Source organism: Gavialis gangeticus, unplaced genomic scaffold, assembly GCF_001723915.1.
Source record: "Gavialis gangeticus isolate Ggan-Ray unplaced genomic scaffold, GavGan_comp1, whole genome shotgun sequence".
NCBI classification, from domain to species: Eukaryota; Metazoa; Chordata; order Crocodylia; family Gavialidae; genus Gavialis; species Gavialis gangeticus.
The window spans coordinates 67,228,584-67,239,807 of record NW_017729029.1 but is presented as its reverse complement, the minus strand read 5'-3'; the positions used below and the strand labels follow the sequence as shown (position 1 = coordinate 67,239,807).

General features: G+C 41.0%; 1 protein-coding gene across 2 annotated transcripts in view; it reads left to right on the top strand.

The window, feature by feature from the left end:
* FSTL5 (follistatin like 5) overlaps positions 1-11,224 on the top strand; it is a 777,648-nt gene that overhangs the window by 459,992 nt on the left and 306,432 nt on the right. For both annotated transcript variants that reach the window (XM_019521733.1, XM_019521732.1), the window contains exon 6: positions 1,452-1,572. In XM_019521733.1, coding sequence (XP_019377278.1) covers positions 1,452-1,572 — 121 coding nt within the window. The remainder of the gene's footprint in view (positions 1-1,451; positions 1,573-11,224) is intronic.

Genomic DNA, 11,224 nt, shown 5'->3' with positions numbered 1-11,224 from the left:
TCATCGCTTCCCAGACTAGCTCCTATCCATCACTCAACATACTAGGTCCCAGCAGTGATACCCGCCCTGATCGCAACCCCCTTCAGGGCTGTCCCCAGGTCTTCGTCCCCCTGGCGTGCTGTCCTCTGTGCCCCGTTGTCTCGGCACTCCCACCTGGGTCCCGCTGCGCTTCCAGGTGCCACTTGAGCTCTCCCTGCACTCGACCAGCCTGTCGCTCCTCCGTTGTCTGGCAGTGGCCTTTGTCGGGGTGCTCCACTCTCTTTCCCGTCTGATCTGTTTCTCTTCTTTCTGCTCCTTGCTCCCTCCCTGATCTGTTGTTATGAACAGAGGCCTCCTGAGCCACTTGACATGCATGCTGCAAGGCTGACCACCCCTGTTCTAATGATACCTTTACTCTATGGCATTTGCATGTTTTTAAATTTTCCATTTACCCTCATGATAGCCATGAATGTAACTGGTCTTTCTGGTCTTTTGATTCCTGGGTGGAGCAAGAGAAACATCCTCTGTTTAGTTTTGAGAAGGTATAGCATACAGAAGCATTTGCTTTTGATGTGAATGGGGGTTACAGCTATATGGTAGTACAGTTGTCATTGTGATTATACAGGAGTTTGAACTTAATTCTTGACTGTTTGAAATAGTCCTTGACTATTATAGAAGTATAGTATTTTTTTCTATTACAGGTGTGATGTAAAACGTAAGTTCTAAACATTTGTAATTATTAAAGATCTCGTCACACTTTTACAAATGTAATGGCATCAAGCTAATTAAATTAATTGCTTTGACAATTTTTTGTGCAATCCAGATTGGTTTCTGAACTCTAGCAACTCAGAGTGTCAATGGTGCACCATATAAAGAACACTTCTCCAGCAGAAATTCATTAGAGTTGAAGTCTAATAACCATTAATTATGATCTACTTAAAAAGTGAATATGCCCCCTGCAGAGAAACTGAATAGTCTTTTCGGGTCAGCTACTTCTATAATAGTTTCTTGGAAAAAAACAGGCCTGCTGAAAGCCTACAAGAAGCTGCGGTAATTAACTGTGTAACAAGAATTTATTTTAGTTAATTTTCAGAAGTTCTCAATTGTTTATGAGGTAGGTCAGTAGAATTGAGAGATTTGGTATTTTGATCAGTCATGTAAAGAAATAGGGTACATTAAAATCTTGCCTAGAGCCCAGAATACCTATCCTAGTACTTTTTCATGCTAGACTATATTATTCATATTTCACAAACTTTTGTGTAAACTCTGTGGCAGTATCCTAAAGGTATTAACTTTTTAAACTGTAATAAATAACTGTAAAGCAATTGAAAATCCCTAACTTTATACAGTTTCAGTTCATTGCCCCAAAGCAGTCTTAAAATGATGTATTAAATGATGATTAGAAACAATTAATTATCCTACATAACTCTAAGAGCTCAAATGTAATTTCATGGTTATAATTTTCTTGTCAGGTAATAAAACGGGATGAACTTGGCAAGGATCTGTCTGACTGCTCTCTGTTCGATCTGCTGAAATATGATGATTATAACAGTGACAAGCACCTAGCTCTGGAAGAATTCTACAGAGCATTTCGTAAGTACAAGAATTAGTCTATTATTCTCTTAGTTTTCCTTTATGTATTTTGCTCTGTCTTTACATTTTTTTTCCTAATTTGAAATGTCATGGTATGGTACTTTGACAGTGAGCGTAACTTCACTGTTAGGATGTAGTGGAGCGCTTCCTGGTGGACATGAATACAAGATGCATGCGTGCTCAAGTCCTAAGTGTGACATCACTACTCCAGCACTGTAGATGATTTGGCTTATTTGGACATGTATTTATTCATTAGTATGTTCAAGCGAAAGCTACTGTAATCAGGGTGTTACAAGTGAAACTATATTAGCTAAATCTTTACTTCTTTATTGTGATTACTAACAAGTTTGACTGTTTTCACACCCTCTGCTCTGGCTGCATTTGTTCAATGGAGTTTTCTAACGGACTCTGCACAGGACTCATGACAAGATAATATGTTAAAGAAGGCTATTTTCTGACATCTTGGAAAGTTATCACATTTTCAGGATTTGGGTACTGGCGGAAGTGGCAGCAAGGATGATGAGGGATTAGGGTACCCAGTCAAGATTTAATGTCTTGATTACAGAAGCAAACACTCCTCCCCTATGTAGGTACTAGGAAAGGATCAGAGGCTGAGTTTTAGCATATTCTTGTTACACTAAGTAAATAAATAAATAAATAAAGGCAGTGAACTTAAAATGACAAATATGTAATGTAACCAGGATGCAATAAATGTAAAGGTTAGAAACTCAAACTCAAATGTCACTTGTCCTCGCTCTCCTATTTGCTTCTAAAGAGAGATTGTAGTTTGGCTCTTTAAAGGTTGGCTTTATTTATTTTTCTTTTAATGCAAAGTGAAAGCAAGAAAATGAGAGATTCCTTATGGGCCCTCCTGGAGAAACCATCTAGCCACAGCGTACCCAAATCCTGGGCACCAGCAACAGCTGCTTAGAATTTTCCACTCTAGATTACCCATGATTTAACCCATGATTAGCCAGAGAACAGTCTGATGTCTCAGTCTGATCTCTTTTCCCATCTGTCAAAATAGGAACTTGATAGAATGCAATGGATTGTGACTTTTAAAATGTGTTTTCATATGGATATCTGTCTGCTAAGAACATGCCTGAGATCAACAACTTAACATGCTGTAGACCACTAGATTTCTGCAAATCAGTAGTGATGTGGTTAGCTCCCTCTTGCTAAGTAAAAAGTGTAAATAAGTAGGCAAAATGTTGGCCTCAAAAATTACAAGAGTCATGGAGCAAGGATTTCACTCTCTATATTCTCTTGTTTGTCCCCTAGTATTCTGTGTAGCGCACTTGTTGATATAATTATGATCTAGGTACAATATTTTCAAAAAAATAACAGTTTCTAAAAAGTTTTCTCAGGCTACAGAAAGACTACAAGCATCACAAGTACCCACTCATGCCAAGCTACTTAAATATTTTAAGTGGTTTTGTGGTGTGTTACTTGCACTATAAACTCTTAATTGAAAGGTAGTTTGTTTTTTCATGTTTTTATAGTGCTTAGAATATGAGGTCATGATTTAGAGCAATATTCCTCAGGCTACCATGATACAAGTAATAATAAACAATAGCACTCTTTTCTGTTTACCTGTTATAACAAAAGGAGTCTTATGTTAGATAAGGCACCTTTTAAATCTACTCTGGAGGGTGATCATCCTTGTAAGCTCCATTACTGTTTTTGAAGAGTATTTGTGTACATAAAACTTCGAACAATAAAAGCTTCTTTGTATAGATGAGGTCAAATAGGAAGGTAGAATAAGAATTATGATTATATTCATGATTTGTTAATTCATGTATAAAAAAACTCAAATAAGCCATTCTCAAGATGTAGTCAATTCCCTTTACTTATTGCATAATAAAAAGGCCACAGGCCACAGACAGATATTTATTTCTACTGATAAGAATTTTTCTGAATGTCACTCTGCCCTTAGGGGAGTCCATTACCTGATAGTCATTTCCCTTCACTACCTGGAAATGGGACAGCCTGTCAATAGGCAGTCCCCTGCTTTTAAATTGCCTCATGTGGAGATGGTCTGCTATGGGGTAATTAAAAGCTAGAGGCATGGGAAAACAGGCCTGGGGACACAGCTTCTCTGCCCCAGGTTTTGTCTTCCTGGATTTTAAATCATGGCATTTACAACCTACAGGGCCATGAACTGGGGGATTGGGGGTGGTGGGAGAGGAGAGGGAAGAGATGCTATTTAAAGCTCATGCGTGCATCCACGCATGCAGGCATGTACGCTTGCAGCAGCTCAAAGAGGAGCAGCACAAATTTCAGCTGGGGATTTTTGCCTCAGCACATATGCCTGGACATGCACTTTGATGTGGGGCAAGCTGTACCACTTGGGGCAAAATAACCCTGCCCAGCTCCTCTCAGATCTGCAGCCAGGGGGAGCTAGAGCCTGGGGCCAGTACTTGTGCTGGCCCCAGCAATATAAAAACCTACCCTTGCAAGCAGCTCAGGGCTACTTGCCCTCAGGAGCTTTTGAGGCCTGGCCACTTGGTATCTGGGGACACTACCCCTTGTGCCAGGTGACCTGCTGAAGCAGCCCTAACCTGGAGTGGTCCCTTACTCTCTGCAGCAGTTTGGCAGTGGGGGCTGCTGCCTGGCTGTGACTTGCTGCCACCTGCAACATCATCTGCCCCTTAGGATCTGCGGACCCAAGGCTGCACCCCATTTGAGATGCTGCAAGAGGTACATGTGCACTCGTCTGGACATGTCCCATGAAGCTAAGAACTGGGGCAGGATAGCTTTCCCCCAGCCCTGCAGGCTTTGCTAACTCTACATGCATCTCAGTGGCATGGGCAGTGTTTAAAACTCAGGGTCTGGTCCCTTTGCAGACCAGACAGAGAGGGGAGTATACAAATGTTTAGTTCTGAGAGACTTTCTTCCAGTAGGGGCATGTTTCCCTTGGGAAGAACTGAGTTAGGTGCATGGATGCTTGTCATTTCTGCTGGGAGAAGAGTGATTCTCCTGCCTGTGCATAGCCATTGTCTCAAATGCTTGTGTTTGTTCCATATTAACTTCCTGCTTTGCACACCCTTCTGATTATTCAGGCTCCTCTTTGGGTAATTTTTTGGGTGTTTATATTGAACTAAATATCCCCTTTTCCATGTCTTCTGGTGCATCCTGGATATCATATGACCAAAATACCTTCTGGGAAATGTAATTCAAATGCACAGAAAATAACATAGAAGCATAACTTATTTAAACCAAAGCTGTTATGAGTTACTAGACTCCTCTGGTGGACTTGGCTCAATACCAAAACTGAGCTGAAATGAACCATTTTGACTTTGTTCAATATGCTGTGCTAGAAAGAAACAATTGATTTAGGAATGCTGAAATATTTAATTTCAGTCAAAAATGTCAAATAACACATTTTGATACAACTGAATCAATTTTTCAGAATGTTGTATTACATGAAGAAAATAAGTGTTTCTACCTTATATTACATCACAATTTGAAAAAAAAGGAAGAATTTAAAATTTCAATTGATTCTGCTTCAAAAATGGCTAAAACATGTACTAAACAATCAAAATGAGAGCGAGAACTTTGTGGTATGTCATTCCACAATTTTAAGATTATAATGGCTTTGTCAACAAAACATGCTTTTATCTTTTTGTATAATATACTTCTTTCTAAAATAAAGAACTGTAAAGACGACAACTACATATGCAACAATGGCCAGATGCAGAAATTCAGTTTCTACCAAGAGAATCATTGTTCTCCCAGGAGAAACCCAAAATGTACAGACATTTCAGGCTTTTTCTCCCAGGGAGAAAAATAACCCAGGAACAGCAGGATTAAATCACTCCTTGGAGAGCTTCTCCCAGGAGACTGAGGGTACCTGTACATGTGCTGAAAGGCTGCTCCAATGTGCTGTAATTACAGTGCATCAAAGCAGACTTGATTAACTGTATCTGCTAGAGTATGCTAATTAGTGTGCTCCAGCCAGCCTCCACGTCTTGTGTATCGGCATCAAAATGGCAGTGGGGACACTTTAACTAAAGCTCATTCAACATGCTTGAGATAAAGTGCCCCTGCTGCCATTTTGAAGTACAGGGAAGCTGATGCACAAGATGTTGCAGGCACCCTAATTACAGTGGCTCTTAGAGCTGTTCTAAAGCAACTGCCCTGCCCCACCGCACTTGGAGCACGTGTAAAAATGCCCTGCATGTCTGTATACTTCCTTCCATCTTAACTCCTTGTAGAGACCAATGGATCTCGGGGAACAGCCCCCATTTTCCTGAGACTGGGGTCACCTCAGTCTTAAGAAGGTGTGGGGTGGCAGCTGCCCACCCTCTTGTAGATGGTCAGGCAAGGGGAGCAGCAGCCACCACTCCCTGCCTCTTCCCCAAACTGGGCAGTCCCCAGTTTTGGAAAGAGAGAGGCTCCCATGAGCTACCTCTTGGCACACTGTTGCCCAGCTGAGCATCAGGCCAGTGATTTTAAAACCTGGTGGCTAGAAGCAGAGCTTGAGAATCTAAGTTCTAGCCACTAAGTTTTAAATCTCTACCCCACGACTCAGTTGGGCAGTGGGGCAGCAAAGGTGAGCTGATGGAAACTAGGTATAGAAGACTTTCTTAGAGCCCCACTCTTGGCCATCAGCTTTTAAATTTCCAGAGTGGGGAAAGCCTCTGCATGCCCTACTTCTGTTCCCTCTGGCTTTTAAATTGCAATTCCAACCACTAAGACTAGTGGAGTGTCCAAGGCAGGTGGGTGGGGAAAGCAAAGGGAAGCCAGAGGTGCTTGGAGCCTTCCCTATAGGATTGCCCTGGAGTCTCCAGGAATTAGGGATAAATCACCAGGAGACTGCTGAGAGTCACCTGCGAGATAAATGATAGGGCATTCATTAAAATAAATATTAAATGTTGAATCTGATTTATACAGTTGTCCAGTGGTTTTTTAGAATGTAATATTAATGTGCATTTGTCTTTCTGATGTAAAGTCATTAATGCCATTACATCATGTGATGAAACCTCTCAGAATAGATTCAAACAAAGGTGGGAACCCTATTTCCCTAGCCTTGCTACTGGCTTATGGCTCCTCTAGCTTCCCCTTGCTGCTCACACCACCCAGCTGACTTGGAGGAGTGCAGGGCAAGGCAGGCAGTGGCAAAGCATGGGTGCCTTGCCACTGCAGCAAATGTCTCTGCCTCACCCTGCACTGCTTTGGATCAGCTCCTGAAGCCTTGCTGCAGTGGCTGAGTGCCCCCCGCCCTTCCCTCTTCTATCCTGTGGATCATCCAGGAGGTGCACGATGAGTGCAAGGAACAAGACTATTCTCATGTGGAAGAAAACTGGGAGGCTTCTGGTAGAAATGAATGTGTACAGTCTTTATATGCAACTAATTAAAGGGCTCTTACAGGAGTTAATATTATTGTTTGAACCCCTGACCTTTGGAACCTCAGCACAAATCTCTTCTGTTTGAGCTAACAGAGAGCTTTTTGTTTTGTTTTGAGCTTATTACATAATTTTTTCATGCATTACTTTACAATGTTAGAACAGTGGATATGAGGATTGGGCCTGTCTTCATAGGTCTCAGAAGGGCTATCTGCTGAATAGAACAATTGGTGCAAACAATAGTGACAAGGCTGTTCATTCAGAAAGGCAGTTGTGTAGGACTTGGCTCTGACACTGTAAAGAAATGGGTTCCATTGCAAGCTCTGTTTGAAGGGACCTATGCGAAATCGCAATTAACATTTTGTGTAATTGGGGTAGTGATACTTGCCTGCTGCAATGTTAGGGAATAAGGTCCTGCTTGTTAAGAAGGACTCTGATATGTATATTAATATAATAGGGCGCTGACAGATGTGAAATATATATATATACATGCTTTACCGGAAGCAGCAGCACATTTGTTTTATTTGGCTCCACATTGTCTGTATAGATCAGGTGCTTCAGCCAGGATTTTTTGGCACTGATTCAATCAGTTATTAGGTACAAGTACCAAAAAAGCCCTGCTGAAGCACCCACTCTATATAGATATTTGGGGAGCTGGGTCTAACTGACCTGATGCCTCTCCTGGGCATGTGCTGGACTCAGCATAGGGGTGCACAGAGTTTAAAGTAAAGCACCATTTGGGGGTTGGTTTGTTTGTTTACGTCTGTAAGCAGCCATAGTGATTAATGGACCAGATGGCCTAAAAAACCCAGTTACTCATTTTTAATCTGAGTACTTTCCCTGAGATTTCAAGGTACTTTAAGAGTTTCTTAATTGTCAAAGACAGCTGAAACGTGGAATATCTCATGTATATGTCAGCTAGGAAGGAGTATAAAAGTATTGCTCAGGCATGCAGGGATGAAATCAGGAAAGCCAAAGCACAACTGGAGTTGCAGGTAGCAAGGGTCATGAAGGCTAGCAAGAAGGATTTCTATAAGTATGTCAACAACGAGTGGAGAATCAGGGAAAATGTAGGTCCTTTACTAAATGGGGGAGGCAGCCTAGTGACAGAGTATGCAGAAAAGGCTGAAATACTCTGTGCCTTTTTTACCTTGGTCTTCATAGGCATGGTCAGCTCCCAGACTATTGCACCAGGCAACACAGTTTGGGTAGAAGTGAGCAACCCTCAGTGGTGAAAGAACAGGTTAGGGACTATTTAGAAAAGCCCAACGTGTACAAGTCCATGGGGCCAGGTGGGATATACCTAAGGGTGATGAGGGAACTAGCTGGTGTGATTGCAGAGCTGCTGGCAATCATCCTTAAACTCAAAGTGATTGGGAGAATACTGGGAGTTTGGAAAAGGGCAAATATAGTGCTCATCTTTAAAAAAAGGAAGAAGGAGGATCCAGGGAACAACAGACCACTTAGCCTTACCTCAGTCCCTAGAAAAATCCTGGAGCAGATCCTCAAGGAATCAAGTTCTAAGCACTTGAAGGATAAGGTGATTACTTAGGAACAGTCTGCATGGATTTGCCAAGGGCAAGTCATGCCTGACTAACCTGATTGCCTTCTGTGATGAGATGACTGGCTCTATGGATGTGGGGAGGTGAGTGGACATGATATACCTTGACTTTAGCAAGACTTTTGATACAGCCTCCCACAGCATTCTTTCAGGCAAGTTAAAGAAGTATGGGCTAGATGAATGAACTTTAAGGTAAATAGAAAACTAATCATTGGGCTCAGAGGGTAGTAGTCAATAGTTCAATGCCTAGTTGGCAGCAGGTATCAAGTGGAGTGTCCTGGGTCCGGTTTTGTTAAATAATTTCATCAGTGATCTAGAAGATGAGATAGGGTGAACCCTCAGCAAGTTGGATGATGCCAAGTTGGAGGGAGTAGTAGATATGCTGGAGGGTAGGGCTAGGGTTCAGAGAGACCTTGAGAAATTAGAAGATTGGACCAAAAAATATCTCATGAGATGCAATAAGGACAAGTGCCGAGTCTTACACTTAGGACAGAACAGTCCCATGCAGTGGTACAGGCTGGGGACTGACTGGCTAAGCAGCAGCTCTGCAGAAAATGACCTGGGGATTACAGTGAATATGAGCTGAATGTGCACTAACAGTGTGCCCTTGTTGCAAAGATTGCTAATGGCACACTGGGCTGCATTAGTAGGAGTGTTACTAGAAGATCAAGGGAATTGATTTTTCCCCTCTATTTGGCACTGATTAGGCCACATCTGGAGTACCACATCCAGTTTCGGGCCCCCACTGCAGAAAGGATGTGGACAAGTTGGAGAGAGTGCATCAGAGGCTGACAAAAATGGATAGGGGGTTGGAGCACATGGCTTCTGAGGAGAGGTTGAAGGAACTGGACTTATTCAGCCTGAAAAAGAGAAGATTAAGATGGGAATTAATAGCAGCTTTCAACTACCTGAAGGGTGGTTCTGAAAAGGATGGAACTAGACTGTTCTCAGTTGTGGAAGATGACAGAACAAGGAGCAATGGTCTCAAGTCGCAGCAAGAGAAGTTTAGGTTAGGTATTAGGAAAAACCTTCTCACTAAAAGGCTAGTAAAACACTAAAACAACTTACCCAAAGAGACTGTAGACTCTCCATCCTTGGAGGTTTTTAAGATGTGGCTAAAGAAAGCCTTGGCTGGGATGGTCTAGTTGGGGCTGATCTTTGTTTAAGCAGGGGGTTGGACTACATGACCTCCTGAAGTCCCTTCCAACCTGTTTTCTATGATTCTGTATTCCAGTGTACTTAGAAGTCTATAGAATTATGTAAGCATCTATAATATTTGATATGGTCAAAAATTGTGGCAGCAAGTACAAAATGTCACCCTTTTCCCATTTAAATTTTGTAGTAGTATCTCTAGTAAATAGCACACAGATGTATCAATATGATGAAGAATTATGAGAAAGCCTTTGGGAAATTTTGTATAAGCAGTGTGATAGTAAAGAGGTGAGTTTAATAACTGAGCCTGGTGATTTCATGTAAATTTTTTACCCTTAACTGAGAATGTTATTTGAGCTCATGTGCTTGGGATTCAACACCTATTTCATTAATCTGTTATACAACCTAGACCCCTTAAACTTAATTTTATAAAAGATTAGGTGATTAAGTTTCATTTCAATGTGCAGTCAGGGACAGGAATGTGATACCTATAGGATTAATTATCACTATTTTTTCATTAGTATTTCCTAGTAAGATTTTTTTCCCCCAGTGATATAATTAGAGCCTTGGCTGTCATTTAAAGATTGTAAATTCAGACAGAATCAAGCATGACTGTAAATTATATTGTGAATTTTATGTAATGGCTCCTGACAGACAACAGGACTTTTTTTTATCTTTCTTCTACTAATACAAACTAAACCATCTTTTGAGAGAGATTATAATACATATTTTAATATGTGAAATGATGACAGATTTTCTTGACATTCTATGAGTAGTTGTAGATGTTAACATATATATGCTCAGTTGTCTGTAGAAAATTGCTTTGACAATCTCTTTCCCTGATAACATATATTTGAAATAAATAGGACAGCTGAATGTGTGTAATCTGAAATAAAAATTAAATAATGTTAGACTTATTATCAAGTAAAACAACCTGGGAATGAATTTCTAAAATAATTTCCCACTTCAAATGGTGGAAGCAAGATTTATTGGTATCTATTAAATTAGGCTGGACAAAATGCTAAGAAATTTACTGTATGAGAAATACTTTCATTAATTATGCTTCAGATGGAATAGAAGAAGAAAAGAACAAGAATCAATCTCCAATATATAGAAACTGTTTAAATAAGCATTGTGATAAGTACCTCAACTAAAATACACATACACTAATGCCAAGTATAAAAGAGATCTTTCCAGGAAGAAATATAGGGCTATAATTAAAGGTTGAAGTAGAGTGGGAAAATTTCTCAAGAGTAACACAGTAAATACTAGAATGGAGAGGAAGTAACCTTGCATCAGAAATAAAGCAGATTAAGTGGAATTTAAAGACGCTAGAAAACAAGTGATGTATAAGCTGTTTGATCTATGAGGCCATATTTACTGTCAAATCAAGGGGTTAGTTTTTAGAAATTACTTGTGTGTTTATACATTTAGACCAGGGATTTTCAACCTTTTTTGAGCAGTGTACCCCTGGCAGCCAGTCAAGGAGCAGGGTGGGTCAGGGTATCAGCAGCCAATCATGGAGCGGGAGGGGGAGGGGGTGGCTGCACATGGAGTGGCGGCACAGGGTGGTGAATGGTGACTGCCACGT